Source organism: Centruroides vittatus, unplaced genomic scaffold, assembly GCF_030686945.1.
Source record: "Centruroides vittatus isolate TY-2023 unplaced genomic scaffold, ASM3068694v2 contig_546, whole genome shotgun sequence".
NCBI lineage: Eukaryota > Metazoa > Arthropoda > Arachnida > Scorpiones > Buthidae > Centruroides > Centruroides vittatus.
Genome location: NW_027122322.1, coordinates 343,943 through 360,811, shown reverse-complemented (window position 1 = coordinate 360,811; position 16,869 = coordinate 343,943). Strand labels below are relative to the sequence as shown.

Below are 16,869 nucleotides of genomic sequence, written 5' to 3'. Positions count from 1 at the left end.
TGTTAAGGTTGAGGAAATTTTGCAAATAGAAAGTATAATTAACTCATAAACTGTCAGAATACATTTGTATTTATTAATTTTAAACCTACTTATTAGTTTTTTTAAATTTTTACTCGTTATGGCACTTCACAAATGGTCAATAATCAATACGTTGCTTATTTGTGGCAGGACTCTCAAAATTCTTTACCTGTAATATCTGTAATAATTGTGCTTATGTTGTCTTAATTTTTAACCATGCCCAGTAGCTTCAATAACTGCGTAACGCCAAGTTGTGCAAATTGGGCCAAGATACGAACAAAGTCTGCAAGTATGAAGTTTTTCTTCATAACCTGATTATTAAAGACAAACGAACTGTCGAATTATTGGGCTATGATGTTTCAATTAAAGCAGTCAAGGTAGACAAATCAAGAATACTAGAGAACAAAAGAAGTACTACAATCTCGAAAATGAACTAGAAATCTTTCAGGCTACAGGTGAAAAACACATAATATTTGTCTTCTCTTAAATGCATTAAACACGATTCCAATCACATCAATTGAATCGGAAAAGGCATTCTCGGTAGCAAGACTTTTCATTACTAAAAGAAGAATTAGATTGAGTGATTGGAGTATTGACCATCTTTGCTTTTTAAAATCTTATAAAAATTTACAATATTTTGTATTATATTTTATTTAAAAAATGAAAATTGCCTTCTAAGTTAGAAGTTTGATCTGAGTTCATTTTTTTAAAACTCAGTTCAAAGCATTTTGTTGTTGTTGTTGTATGCAGTTTTCAGCAAACTGTAATAAATTTTTCTATTTGTGAAAATTTCTAGTAGTTCAAAGGAAATTTTTAATATATATCTTAACAGCGTTATTAATATCATTCTGAAGGTTGCGAAGTGTCTTAAATTACTTTAAAAGACGAAAAATAATTATATCATTTGATTTCATGATAATTTGTATATGTTAAAAATAATTAATATTGTCCTGGGACAAGCAAAAGACTGGGAAATGAGAAACCCTAATAAAAACAGAATTCATTTGGCTACATAGTGCCTAATAATCTTCCACATTTCATTTCTAATAGTGGAATAAATTGCAGCTCAAACATGTCTCAAACAAATATTTTGGTGGCATATAGCAAGGATAATATCTTTTGAAAATTATCAAAGTCTTATTGACAGTAGTCATAGACCAAATCCAAACAATGCTTATTATTTGTGATTATATATTTATTAATGATTTCTCTTGTATGACAAATGTTTTGAGCCATGTTCTTTTGAGTTCAAGTAGAAGTCTATGTTCATATTTAATAATCAGCGATCCACTTTCTTCAAATTTCACTAATGTTTTATGATTGTTACTTGTATCTGTTGAGTATCATTACAATATCTTAACATTTGACATTTTTCTTAATGAAGTATTGTATTTCTTGTAAAACAACTTTTCTCGCTTGATGTTGAATTGTATATTGACAATATTGAAGAACTTATGGCCCAAATCAGTGGCGTAGCTAGCATGGGTGACACCCGGTACAGATAGCGTGGTGTCACCCATTTTAACTCTTTTATAAAACACTGTTGAATTGTAATATCTTCGCACTCGAGCAACTTGAATGCTATATTGAATATGTGATGTTGCAACGTATGAGTTTAGATTTATGGAATAAATCATAGTAAGATTTTCAGCTGGTGCGAGCTCTCATGGTGTCTCCTCATAGCGAAGAAACTATCATGGGAGGCGAGCCGTTGACCCTTTTTTTTAAATATTTTTTTTTAGGTACACAAGCCTACCGAGTGTCACCCGTACACGGATGACACCCCCCACCCTCGTAGCTACGCCCCTGGCCCAAATATAATTTAAGAATTACATGTTAAAGTTGTTAATTTTTTTAGTTATCAAGAGCTACTAGAATAGACTGAGTAGTCTACTGATAATTTTTAATTCAAATCCATCACTGAACAGATACTTTATTAATTAATATTTTATAAAACAAGATGTTAGTTAGTTTTAAATTTTTCTAAACTTTAGTAAATTTAGTAAAGATAATTATAGGTTAAGTATTCTGTTTTACATTAATTATTAATGTTTATTTCAAGTTGAAAATGCAATTTTATGTTAAAATAATGTATTTCTTGTATAATATATCAATACATTATGACAAAATCAGAATTCTCAGTTTTTTTAATATTATCATCATATTAATTTAAAACATGATTTCCTGTAATAATATGTAATATTTAACTTAGTTTTTTAATTTGAAAAATATAATTTAAAGATTTTTAATAATATATATATATACATATATTTTTTAAAGATAATATCTTCTTGTAATGTTCATTACTCGACGTAGAAGAACAGGTTCAGATTCAGAAAGAGAATCACCAGGAATTAATTACGGTTCTACTAGTCTAGATACTTCCATTATATCATCGGACCAGAAGATTAACAATAATTTTGCATCTAATTCTCAAGTTGAAATGACGTGTCGGGATAGAACCGGAGAATTTATGTCGACTGTAAAGTCTATGCAAGGAAGAATGGTATGCTTATTATTTTTTAAGTATAGATTTATTAATAATAATTTAAAATTAATTACTTTCTTTGTCATCTTCTGCATTTTTATACAAACTATTGCATATAAATGCAGCAGGTGATAAATTATAATACTGTTATATTGTCTGTGCAAAAACTTATTTAAAAAATGTTTGCAGAATATATAATTTAAACAGAATTATAATTATAACTCTTCATAAACATCTATAATGTTTTAAATTTATATTTTTAACATTGTTGAATTATTTGTAATTGAACTCTTGTTTTGTGATTGAAATAAGTACCATCTGTATTTAAAATCATACCACAAAAGCTCACTTTTTGTTTACACAAAGGTAAACAATTACAAACTTGGCCTTTGTCAAAATTTATAAACAAAATTGTATAATACAAATTAAACTGTACAATTTTTATATAAATTTGCAGTTTATAATTGTTTATTATTATATAAATTGTGATTTGTATGGTAGTGGTTTCAGCAGAGGTGTTCTGCAGGGTAATTGAAATATCTGGGTTTTGACAGTAGCTTACAAGGAAAGGTTTGTTAGAGTAGGGCTACAAACTAAATACAGTTTTTTATATTAGACACACATAACCCATTCACTTTAAATAGTTTTTAAATTGTTTCTTGTAAATTAAAGTTTTAAAGTATTACTAAAATAATTGTCTACAAGCATTTTTAAAAAGTTCCTATTTGTATTAAAAATTTCTTCATGTAAAATAGTTTGTGAAATTATTAATTTTTTAAATCACAAAGTAATGTTTTTACTGTTTAATTGCTGTTAGTCCATTTTTACAGTGATGAATCTCTGTTTAGGATTTAAATATAATCTAAAATTAATTGTAGTTCTAGAATGTGGAATTGTTTTGATTTCTTTTTTGTTGTGAATGAGCCAAGATGCTAAAAAAGCTGTTTGAAGTTCGTTTTTACTTTGGTAATTAAATTCTATAATTTAAATTGTCTATAAATTGAAATTTTAATTTTATAATAAAACATAAAGGGAAATTTATGACTTTTTATTGAATTAAGCAGGGCAATGGATATATGCCATTGACACAAGGTAAACGGGCAAAAGAAATGCACGAATGGAGTGAATTTATGAGGATAGCCAAGTAAATATACTATTTTAATTCAATAAATTAATATAATTTTAATGACATTTTAAAAATAAAAACTATTAAAAAATATATTTTAATTTTTTAAATTTTAGACAGATTGGAAAAGATATCAGTAACACTTTTACAAAATTGGAAAAATTAACAATTTGTAAGTATTTATATAATTATGATATGAAAATTTTAATTGTACTATAAAATAATTACTAGTTTAAAGTTAATATAGTTTAAAATTGTAATGAAAATGTCATTAACTACAATACATTATTCTTGGCTTGGATATACATTAACATTGGTTACAAAATGTACACACATCAATAGTTCTTTATAATTTTTATTTCAATATTTGTTTAATAATTTTGTTAAAAAGGTTTATATTAAAATTTTCCTATATTATTTTGATTTTTAAATCTAACAGACGATGAATTTTAGGTAAAAATTAAGAATCAATTCTCAAATTTTTTCAAAATTAGAACAAAATTTTTGCAGTGTGTTCATTTTTGAAGAAATTTCCTAAAATCTAAAATTACAATGAAATTTTTGTAAAATAATTTGAAATTAATACAACTATTTTAATATAAGAAACAGCATTTTATAATAAAATAATGTTTCTTTAAATGTATTCAAATATATTTAAATTTTATAACCATTATACTTTAATTTATTTGCTATATGTAACTATTGTGTGTGTTCTTAGCTTAGATTAGTTGATAATTAATACATTTACATTACACACACTATTAGAAGCTGTTAAAATAAACAAATGCGATTTTTTTTTATTTATGCATAAATATTTAAAGGGAGGTGTAATTATAATAGAACTATTTAAATTTTAAAGATAATTGTTGCAACTTACATTTTTCATTCTATTGCATTAGATTGGAGAAAATTAAAAAAAAAAAAAAAAAAAAAAAAAATAGTGCATCTTTTTTATTTTATTTTTTTTAAATTGAAAAAACATGATGTAAATATTAATTTATTTTAACATTATTTAATTAATTCTTAAAATTTATTACTCAGGTAATTTTTATATCCAACAGTATACCCAAAAAAACCTTAATTGTAAAAATTTTTATTTTTTAACAATAATGTACGAGGGTCATTCTAGAAGTAAAGAACGTTTGTCTCTCTAGATATTTTTATTTAAGATAATGAAACAAAACTTATTTTACAACACACATGATACCTTAGCTATTTTTCTGCATAGTCTCCATACAAATTTAAACATTTGTCTTAGTGTATCACCAGCTTTTCTATGCCTTCTGCACACTCAGTTACCGCCAAGTTCTTGAACCAGTCATTAATGGCCTCTTTCAGTTTGTTGTCACTTCCATAGTGATTCCCAATCAAAAAAGTCTTCAATTTGGAAAAAAGATGGTAATCACTCCGAGCCAAGTCCTGGCTATAAGGAAAATGTTCAAAAACTTCACACTTAAACTGCATAAGCAAGTTCTTTGTCAATGCAGCAGCAATAACACATATCTTCATGTTGCTGGACTTTGAGCCAGGACTTGGCTCGGAGTGGTTACCATTTTTTTTCCAAATTGAAGACTTTTTTTGATTGGGAATCACTATGGAAGTGACAACAAACTGAAAGAGGCCGTTAATGACTGGTTCAAGAACTTGGCGGTAACTGAGTGTGCAAAAGGCATAGAAAAGCTGGTGATACACTAAGACAAATGTTTAAATTTGTATGGAGACTATGCAGAAAAATAGCTAAGGTATCATGTGTGTTGTAAAATAAGTTTTGTTTCATTATCTTAAATAAAAATATCTAGAGAGACAAACATTCTTTACTTCTAGAATGACCCTCGTAGAATTTAATCTAAAATTCACAAAATAGTGATTGTTTTATTTGTTTTATAAATTCGTAAAATAAAATTAATTGTGGTTAGAAATATTTAGATATAACAAGAAACTTTTCTATTAGCTGTACCAAGGTTTTTATGTATTAGTACTGTGATATTACTGTAATAATAGAACTTACTTTTACTTTACTATATTAAAATTATGTAATAATAATTAAATGTAAACAGTAAATGTATTTTTGAACATATCAGCATAAAATGTGTTATAGATGTAATACTAAAAATATTTAACTCTCTTAAATATGTTTAATATTTATTCAAAATTATTATTTTGTTTTTTTATAGTGGCAAAAAGAAAATCACTTTTTGATGATAAACCACTTGAAATACAAGAATTGACATATATTATTAAACAAGATATTAGCAGTCTTAATAAACAAATTGCCCATCTTCAAGAGGTTGATAGTATAAATTTTATCTTTATTTTATTTCAAAAGTTTTATAATCTGAGATTAAATCATTGAAAATTAATTTTGAATTAGATTGTAAAATCGAGAAAATATCGCAATGGAAAGCACATGCAGTCACATTCCAATTCTGTTGTTGTTTCCCTTCAAGTAAGTTTAATGAAAATTTAGGTCTCAAACTTCTCTTTATTGTGTAATTAAAAGAAATTATTTTATTTTAGTCTAAATTGGCATCAATGTCTAATGATTTCAAACATGTTCTCGAAGTCAGGACAGAGGTTTGTAAAAAATTTTATTATACAGTTTTGATATTATATATTATTTTATTTATGAGATAATTTTTAAAATTTTAGAATTTAAAACATCAAAGAAATAGACGGGAACAGTTTACTCAAGGAGCTGTATCAGCAGCATTACCCCAGGCTGCAATGTCTGGACATACAGGATCAGTATTAATTGCAGATGAAAGAGCAAATGGAAATGATTTTACTATTAATATGGATCTTGTTAGTAAACCACAGCAGCAAATGCAATTAATTGATGAACAAGTAAGTTACTTTATGAAATATATATGTAATTTGTTATTTCTAAATACCTTTGACGATCCATATGATTATAGATTAAACATTTTTACAGACAATTTCACAATTCATTTCTAATGTAATGTGAATTGAAAGAAACATATGTTGTAAAGAAAAAATGATTTTAATTTAGTTTAATGTAATCTCTGTAAGCTGTAATACAATAAAGCTGTTTGCTTCACTCACAGACATGAATTGTTTCAGTAGAAGCAGACTTCATATTGAAAAATGAAATGGTGCATTCAAAAAGGACAACCAGAAAAATATGAAATTTCAAAAAAATCAAATACTTCAGGCTATGAGATGTCAAAGTTTGATTTTTATTATAATTTCTGATAAAACCTCACAACATCCATTGAACAATTAATTTAAACCTCTCCTACATATTTAAAAATAGTTTTTTATTAATTTGTTCCATATCATTTTAAATAATTGTTTTTGTGTTTTATTACTATTGATTTTTTTTTTAATTGCGATTTTAAAAATATTATTTATATTTATTTAATGAATATATACGAATAGCTAATATTGTTTAAAAATTATAAGTTACAATGCAGATATTTCAGTGATACAAAATGTCAAGGTTGTACTGCTGAAAGCATTCTGGTACAAAGCATCTAGTGTATTTATAAGTTTGCTGTATGGAACGATCAGAAGCATTGTTTAAATTCTATATAATCATAAATTTGAATAAAAAAATTTTCTTTCACCAAAAAGAAACATCTTTTGATGGAATTACACATTTGGAGCTTTTACAACAAAAAAGTAAAACATTAAAACTGTTGTCATTATCTTCTTTGTCATATTACATTTAAATAATTCCAAATTTTCTTTTCTTTGATATCAGTTTCATGTGGAAGGAGAAAAATAGTGTTCATTTAACACGTTGACTGCCACGTGACTTTTTAGGATTCTGTTGTAAAACGCCAACTTAATTTAATTATATTATATTATTAAAAACTCTAATCAGAGTATATAGTAATAATCAAATAGCATATAAAATGTGTTTTTCTTAAAATAAAGGTATTACGAATTATCTCGTAGTTGGCTTATGTAACAGAAAGCTCTTCGCTAAAGCCAAACTACGAGTTAATTCGTGCACAGACACGATTCGTCCTGTCACTTCGCTACAGCCAATCGGAGATGTGCGTCTAAATTCATTAGTAATAAATCGGATATAGAGGCGAGCACATCACATTTACGTCTTTTTTGAGAGTGTTATTTTTTATTTATTTTTATAATCAAATTATAAATATCCCAAAATGGATAAGAAAAGACCACTGACTAAAAAACAACTTGATTACTACACTAATCTAAGTGATTCAGAATCTGACAAAATTTTTGGTGAGGATGGGGGAGTTTATTTGGCAGCGAAATGGTCCTGTTACTGTATGTAAATGGAAAGACAAACGAGAAGTCCTTACCATTTCAAACATGCACGTTGTTGAAATGGTAGAGGTGTTCAATCGCAATGGAAAATGTTCGATGAAACCGAATATAATTCGAGATTATAATCATGGAACGTCTGGCATTGACGATCAGATCAAATGCTATCGTACTACACAGCTCTAAGAAAGACTATTAGATGGCTCAAAAAGGTTGCATTACATATTATAGAAATATATATACATAATGCGCACAAACTCTTTCAAAAAGCAACTTCTTCTAAAATAAAACTTATGCTTCTCTATAAGCTAACTTATGCTTCTCTTTTTCTCTAAAATAAAACTTATGCTTCTCATTATGACGAATGCTTCTCTAAACTAAAAGTTTAGAGAAGCATTCGTCAAAGCGTTGATTGGAGAAGAGATTCAACCAGTTTCAAAAAAAATTAAATTGCAGAAGCTTCACTATTTACAGAGTATCCCATCTACTCAGAAAAAACAACATCCGACAAAGCCATGTCGAATTTGTACCAAAGCTAAAAAACGCCGAGAAACGCGTTATTTCTGTCCAATCTGTCTTGAGAAGCCAGCCCTTTGCGTAGAAGATTGTTTTAAAAATTATCACAAACAATAAAAATATCGTTTTGCTTTTGATTTTGAATAAACATTTTATAATATTTTCTGTTCGTTTAAATTTATATTTTTGTTTTATAAATTATCACAAACAATAAAAATATTGTTTTGCTTTCGATTTTGAATAAACTTTTTATGATTATATTTTCTGTTCATTAATTAATAAATGTTCTGTTCATGTAAGCCAAACTTGATTTTTTGTTCTTGCCCCTAAAGCTATCTATTCATATTTACACTGATATACTACGAATTACATCGTAGCTGCACAAATATGGCAAGGAAACAAACTACGATATAACTCGTAGGTGGCGTCCTAGGCAGAAACGGTAACTACGAGTCATCTCGTAGATGGCAGTCAACGTGTTAATAAATTTGTGATAGTTAGTTAAATAACCTCATGCTTCTCCAGAAACTTTTTAATAAAATGATTATTTGTTTTATGAATTCTGTTAACTGAGTAATTCAAAATTTATACATTCTACTACTTATTTATTTCCTAATGCAATAAAATGCATTGTAAGAAACATCCTTTTCCGGTTTGAACTATTTTGAAAAATCAGGATATTGAAAGCAAATAATAGTAAAAAAACAATAAAAGGACTGACTTTACAAAGTTCAGTACATAGAATAAAACCGATCTAGAACATAATGCAACAATACCAGACAGAATTTTCTGTTTTAACAGGTATCTGTTTTGTAGAAGAATGTTTTTATTAATGCTTAAGTAATGTTAAAACTTGTATTTAGAACTGCTTCTACTCTGATGTAAGTGTTTCAAAAACATGTTGAAAACATTTTAATGTGTATGTGGTATCCAATATATATTTAAGTTATAAATCTTTATAAAAAACCAATGCCCACAGAAGGTGTTTTAATTGCATCTTGACTTTGCTTTTTTTACCTAGCTAATATAGAGTGAAAACGTTTCACTATAATTATTTGATTAATTTTTTATAAGAAAAATCAGAACATTTGTTAATTTTATTGTTAGTAACATTTTTTAGATTTTTTAGCATGTATTTCCCCAAAAATAGTCCTTTTTTTCAAATAGTCATTACTTTCAGAAAACAAATTAACTCTACACTTCTAGACAGTTGGTAACAAATAGCAATATTGAATTGCCACTGCTTCTTTCTAATACAATGAAACTGCAAACTTAATAAAGAAAAAAAAATTAATACACTAGAATTTGTTACCAAGGATCCAAGCCTGCAATTTGCAGTATTAATTATATTTTAGTTTTGCAGTTTATAATAGTACTTTACCTAGTAAATTGTTTAGTTTCAAGATTTATTTTGTGTTTAAACATGTTTCTGTTTTAAATTTTACTAAATTTTGTAAAGTGACTTCTGTTTTACTACTTATTTTACTATGAATATTTTATTACAATTTGTTGCTATTAAAAATAGTCTGGTAGAATATTCTGTCTTGAAAGCTAATTGAAAAAGATATAAATACTTTTTATTCATCTATCAAAATCAGGAGGAGGAGAATATTCTATTAGACCTTGAGTTTTATTCTCAGTATTCAGCTTTATCTAAGCAACATCAGATTTATTTTTAGTAGTTTGTCATATCAAATCATAAATGCAAAATTATGATGATATGCTTATGGCTGGCAGAGAACGTTCATGGAATGTCCATGAAAGAGAACTGTTAATACTACAGAAATGACTATTTTTGCATAACTTGTTTGGATTTATCATTCAGGATGATATTTGGTGTGTGTTATTAGATGATGATGATGATAAGTTATGTAAAATTTTGTCTATCTACTCTAAATAATTCAAAAGATTTTTTTATTTTACTGGCATATAATTCTACTCTGCACTGTATTCTTAGTGTACATAAGTTTCATTCATCAAGGAAACAGCATTGTTTGCATGCCCAATTCAAAAATTTTAATGTTCATAAAAAAAATCTAGTGTTTTGTTTGTATAAATGCATTTAAAGAAACATTGCATAATTAACCAAGAAAATTTATGAAGAATGATTGACATTGATCTTTCAGTTTTTACAAAAATTTTAAAGAATTGTCTAAATTTATTAAAGAAATTATTAAAACTCTTACATTTAAAATAAATAGTAAAGTTATTAAAGTTGAATTTAAATATATTATATTTTTGTATTTAATTTTTAATATAATTTGTTATAGGATGCTTACATACAAAGCCGAACTGACACTATGCAAAATATAGAAGCAACAATAGTTGAACTTGGAACTATATTTCAGCAACTTGCTCATATGGTAAAAGAACAAGAAGAAATGGTTACCAGGTAATTATTACATTGACATTTAAAGTTAGTTTTAAAATTAATATTTTGCTTTATTAAAAAATTATAATGTAATATTCAAATATAGTTTATAAATTAAGACATCAAAAACTTATTAAAATCATTTTGGTTGGATTTTTTGAAAGAACAGATCATTGATAATTTTTATTTTCATAAAAATACCTTCTATACATTTCATTAGTGGGACTTGACTAGATGATATTCTAAAGGGAAAAAAGTAGTGTGTATTCTAAATTAAAATAAATGATTTTTCAAGGTATGTTATGTTATAATATATGTTTTATACTGCACTATTGAGATGACTAGCAAAACTTAATGTATTATTTATTACAACTAAAGAGGAGACAGACACACGCGATGTGTGCTCTATGACAGACAATTGATGACTCGTTCGCTGCTAGTGTCACCACTAGTACACATCGTAACTTGTTATTGATATGAACAATAAGAATTTTTTTAAAATAATGTTTCACTGTGTTAAGTCATCCCTTTTAAATCTTATTGCTGATTATTGTATTAAAAATAAATATATATACATATGATTTATTTACTTACTGATTGATATAAAATTTTTATTAATTTGTCTTGAATGAAAGAATATAAGGGGGAAAAAGTTTATTTCAATTTCAATAATTTAATAAAAACTTATTTACAAAAAATTGATTGATGAGAGCCAGAAATATGATCTAAAATGGCTAAAGTATTTAATAGTTAAAGTTTAAAGATTCTAAAGTGATGGTCTTAAATGAAGTAACTGTAATATTTGAAAACTTTAATTTGAAAAATATTGTACTATTATAAAAAAATTTATCTTACTAATTTTTTGTTATGTTGTATTTAAAAACATAGCAATAAATTTAAACAAATCCAATTGAAAGAGGTTGATGACATTTATGTTCACTGTGCAATAAGTGGGATAGAATTTAATGATTGGACTAATTATAATATTCTGTATTCTTTTATATCTTCTGATTCTCCTGGAAGTTTAATAAACATTTGTTAGATTTAGACCTTACAGTAATTGAATAATTAAAGAATTTAATTTCAGTGTAAAGACTAATAGTTAAACTTAAAATTGCTTTATTTCAATTTTTTCCCATAATTATTATCAGAAATCTTGTTTTACAACTTTGCAATTGAAAATATCAAATTCTGAAAATAGATACTGAAAAACTTGATGATAAAGATTTTCAGTTAGATTCTTTCCAAAAACTGTTAACTTTTAACATAGCTTGAAAATAATTATGGTTATGATCATTTAGTTTTTAGTTTTCCATATCTGTTAGATATGTAAATTTTTATTTTATACAGTTTCATCATAAAATATTTTATGTAATATAATAAATTATATTGAGATTCTGTCAATTATGATTGTTAAAAAATTTTATAGGTATGATGATCATTTATGAGGAATAAGATAAAATTTTATGTTATGAAATAGGTTTAAAACACTATTTTAACATCAAATATATTATTATATATTTACAGTATAATAATATATTTGATATTAAAATAGTCTTTTAATAATATATGTTAATGTTAACATAGTGTGTAAAAACAAAAAAGCTTTACAATCCATCATTTAATTTTGGGTAGCTTAACTAGCCATAGAGCTCAAATTATAATTAGTGATGTAACGAATATTCGGTTACTACCCGGTATTCGGCCTATTTTTCACTATTCAGCCGAATACCGAATATTTAAATCACTATTCGGCCGAATACCGAATATTTAATCACTATTCGGCTGAATACCAAATGCCTAAAAACAGGAGTAAGAAATAACAAAAGCACAGTAAATTAATCATTTTTGTTACTTTTATTAATGCTTAACATTAAACTATAATTATTAAAGTTAATAAGAAATAGCATCTAACTCTAGTATTAAATTATTTCGTAATTAAATAATAATATAATCTTTATCTAGCCCGATATCTTATGGCATTGATGGCGTGTAGGTTGGAATGTATCAGGCATTAATGTTATTGTTTAGTTAATTATGTTAAATTTGTATTTGCGTATATTTTAATATTTATACGATATATTTGAACTTTTCCACAACTGGGGAGAAACTAGACCATATGTCACCATAAAGTATATCCTTAGGGTACTATTCAGTCTACAAATACGTAGTAAAAACAAAATTTTAGTGTTTAATTAAAGAGTTAAAATGATCGATTGCAAATAAAATAACTTATAAGTTATAACTTACATCTAAATACCAACAACTGCATAGCAGGCTATTTACGGCTATTACATAAATTATAAACCAATTTGGTACTAGAGGTAGACGTTAGGCTCCATCTCATATTAACTTTTTAATAATTATAATTTAATTAATTAATTAAAATAATTTAGACCTAATGGAAAAAAAATCGTGACAGCGGGCCAATAGAGGGCACGGTGCGCGATCTTTGCCATAATGCGGTTTGCGCGCCAATTTTCGTACGTGCGTTAATAACCGAATAGTTTGGCCGAATATTCGGCCATTCGGCAACGCTCCTGGCCGAATATTCGGTATTCGGCCACGCTCCTAGCCGAATATTCGGTATTCGGCTGAGGCCGAATACACTATTCGTTACATCACTAATTATAATGCATGCAACTACAGAATTCTAGAACATCAGTTCAACTGGGTTGTAAAGGTTTTTTGGTTTTTATATTAACTTTATCCAGTTTAATAATTTATTATTATTATTAATTACACTATTTTTATACACAGAATTGATCATAATGTTGAAGATACTCATTTAAACGTGGAAGCTGCCCATACGGAGATACTAAAATATTTCCAATCGGTGACATCTAATCGATGGCTTATGATAAAGATCTTTGCCGTTTTAATAGTTTTCTTCATAATATTTGTAGTTTTTGTAGCATAGAAACTGTAAATTTCATGAACAGAAATTTGAATATTGTTCTGGTACATTAAATGATCCATCCACAGTGATCGGATTTCATTTAAAAAGGGGCCTTGGAAAATAGTTGAAACACTTTGGATTATATTGAAAAATGAACAAACATTTTATTATTCATTGTTGACTTAAATTATAAACTGTTACTTTACATGTTTTTAAAATTTCTATGGAAAAGTAGAATTTGAAATCTCAAAATTATTGTTATAAGTAATTATTACTTCAGGTTATATGAAGAAGGTATTATCAATAAATTTTAATATATTGAAAGATTTTTTACGTAGAAAAATCGTATTTACAATTAATTTATTTTTTCTCATTTAACATATTATTTTTCTTGCATTTAAAGTTTAAATTTGATCAAAATTACTGTATTTATTAAAACATTTACTGACGAAAAACAATTTTATGCCTTAAGAAATATATATACCGGTATGTATAAAAAAAAAAAAAACCAAAAGCTTTTGATACAAAGCTCGACATCTTTCCAGAGTATTAAATCTTTAAAATTTCCAGCAATTAAAATAAGTATGTAAATACCTATATACAATTAATGTAATTATAAATGGGATGTATGTACAGTACAATATATATATGTATTATGTACAGAAAATAATCGGCCTTTTTTTTTTTCTTATATTGATATTTTCTATATTGTGGTCTTCCTTTATTTTTAAGATTAAAAGAAAAACTATCAGAAATATCCTTAAAAATCTGTTGGATTGATTGTTTTGAAAATAAACCTTTCTAAATTTAAAGTATGTAAGTAAAAAATATTGAGAATGTATATAAAATATAATAATAATTATAGTATTATTGTTTTTATTTTATTACACTATTTACGTGATTACATTTATTCAAAATTATTAGAATTGCTCAGCTTATGTCATGTTGACCCCTTTCCTCTCCAACCTAAGGCAATATTGTCTGTAGATACATACATGTCCTAACAAGCAGGCTTACAAGTTCTGGCAGGAGTTTAAGCAAAATTGAGATGTAAAAGCATACTTTTGCCCACCAGTGGCCAAGTGAATAAAAACCACCAAACACTGATAGTTGGTCGTGGGTTCATACCTTGCCACTGGGCTAGCCATATGGAGTTTTCTCTGTTTTCTTCGTGTTTGTAACACCTTAATAGGGCCAGTTACCCATAAGTCTCCCAGGAGGTATCTCTCATGGACAGATTACTCGTGTCATGTTGCTGTAGCTAATTAAACTGAAGTACACTTTCATTCAGTAGCTAAGGTGCCCATTGGTGATCAAGTGGATAAAACCACTGAGTAGTAACTGGTTGTAAGTTTGCATTTTACCAATAGGCTGACCACATGGAATTTTACAAGTTTCTTCACATGTCTAACAGATAAACACGGTCTAGTTTCCTGTAGAAAATCTGGGAGGTAAAAGTCCAAGACGATGAGAAAGCATGCACCTTTTTGACAGATTGCCTAAGTGGGGCATTACCTTATTCCATTGATTTGATGGCTTGACGTAGTTAGGCAACAGCCTATCTCTGGGAACTTGGGATTGAATCCCGGTGAGAAACTTCCAGGAATTTTTATCTAAAGTCTTTAGGATTTGTTGGCTCTCATCCCTTGTCATTCAGCTGTTACAAATACATTTACAGCTGCCAATAATAAATACATTTACACATGGCCAAACCCTTGATAGGTGTGAATAAAGGCCCTGTTAGTGCCTACAGAGCAGAGTTAAAAAAAAAAAGGAAAAATAATGCATACTTGAACATTACTAAATAAACATTGTTAATCAAGTAAGCATACTTTTGTTGTTGAGTACGGTAGTAATTCTTGGGACATAAGAATGTTGGTTATAATGAATACTTAATTTGTAATATAAAGTGTAATTTCTTCAACAGTTCGTATAATTTCCAATAGAAATTAAATTCTCGATTATCCAGGACCAGTTTAACATATGCTTTTTTATATTAATGTCAATTTTATGATAGTGAATTAATCGAGAATTTGATCATACAGAAATTTGTGCTGATTCTGGATAATCGAGAGCTTGCTAGCACATTATTACTAATAGGCCTACTGCTATTGTCATATAAAAACACAAACATAAAATGCTACCAATTTTTTAGAGTTTACTATTTTGTTAATTTGAAGTTTAAAGAATAAGTCGAGAAAAAGTCAATTTTTCCCCTATTGTGTTTGACATTAGAATTACAATTTTAAAGAATTGAAGAAGGAAAAGGTAAATGCGTGATACATTACAAAAAAAAGTTGTAATTAGACTTGGAATTTCCGAAGAGAAACAATTGTATAGTTCCTGGTTTACGAGTGATGTAATTGAAAGCGGGAAGTTAAAGTATACTGTATTGCACTTTATTCTTGCAAGCGAAAGTTTCTTAATGTAAATATAATAGAAAATCAAAGTAATTCACGAAACAGATCTCTTTGTCTTCTTTTTTAACAAAATTAATAGGAGTTCAATCTCTCCACAAGAAATGTTTCATTATGTGGTGATATCGCTAACGCACAACCAAAGATCGAGAGTTTACGTTTAGAAGTTAACCAATAAGTGTTCACTTATTACGATAAAAGTGAAATAAACTAATTGATTAATTTACTTCTAACTATTCAGTGGCGCGTTATAGCTTCGTGGGGCCCAAACAAAATTGAATTGGGGCCCCCATGCACAGTGTTAATTTCAGGCATACTTATCCAGGAAAATTTTTTTGGAAGAATAGTTTACGAAAGATTGATTTGGAGGTCCCAGGCAATTGCTCGTTTTGCCCATAAAATAACGCATCACTAACTGTCGATCCTTGATTGTGAATAAGGCTATTAGATCCGGGTTCGAATCTCTTAATTTGTTTTATTGTGAAAGCAAATATGATCGATTAAAGACATTTCGTTATCCGGAAAATCATCTGGATTTTTCGGAGGTGGTCAGTGTCCCGTATACGTCATACCCCATCCCTCATCACTCGGCTGCTTTATTGTGGGCCTCCCTAAAACACAACGGACTTGATAAAAGGACCAGTGGCGTGCCGTCATTGGAAGCGATGGAAGCGCCGCTTCCACCTTCCAATGACCTTCCCTTGTATTTTATAAAATATAAATTTTCATATTTTAACGTACTTTGAATTAATTAAAATTAATATTTTATTA

The 16,869-nt window shown here is 27.4% G+C and overlaps 1 protein-coding gene across 2 annotated transcripts in view; it reads left to right on the top strand.

Moving 5' to 3' along the window:
* Positions 1-14,548, top strand: part of Syx5 (syntaxin 5) — a 31,106-nt gene extending 16,558 nt beyond the window's left edge. Inside the window, exons 3-11 of one of the 2 annotated variants that reach the window (XM_067274283.1) lie at positions 2,299-2,524; positions 3,571-3,650; positions 3,749-3,804; positions 5,807-5,919; positions 6,004-6,078; positions 6,150-6,206; positions 6,282-6,476; positions 10,682-10,803; positions 13,543-14,548. In XM_067274283.1, the coding sequence (XP_067130384.1) occupies positions 2,315-2,524; positions 3,571-3,650; positions 3,749-3,804; positions 5,807-5,919; positions 6,004-6,078; positions 6,150-6,206; positions 6,282-6,476; positions 10,682-10,803; positions 13,543-13,702 (1,068 nt within the window). In that variant the 5' untranslated portion in view covers positions 2,299-2,314 and the 3' untranslated portion in view covers positions 13,703-14,548. Of the gene's footprint in view, positions 1-2,298; positions 2,525-3,567; positions 3,651-3,748; positions 3,805-5,806; positions 5,920-6,003; positions 6,079-6,149; positions 6,207-6,281; positions 6,477-10,681; positions 10,804-13,542 lie in introns of both variants that reach the window. The other variant, XM_067274282.1, reaches the window with a different exon arrangement.
* Positions 14,549-16,869: the final 2,321 nt, after the last annotated feature.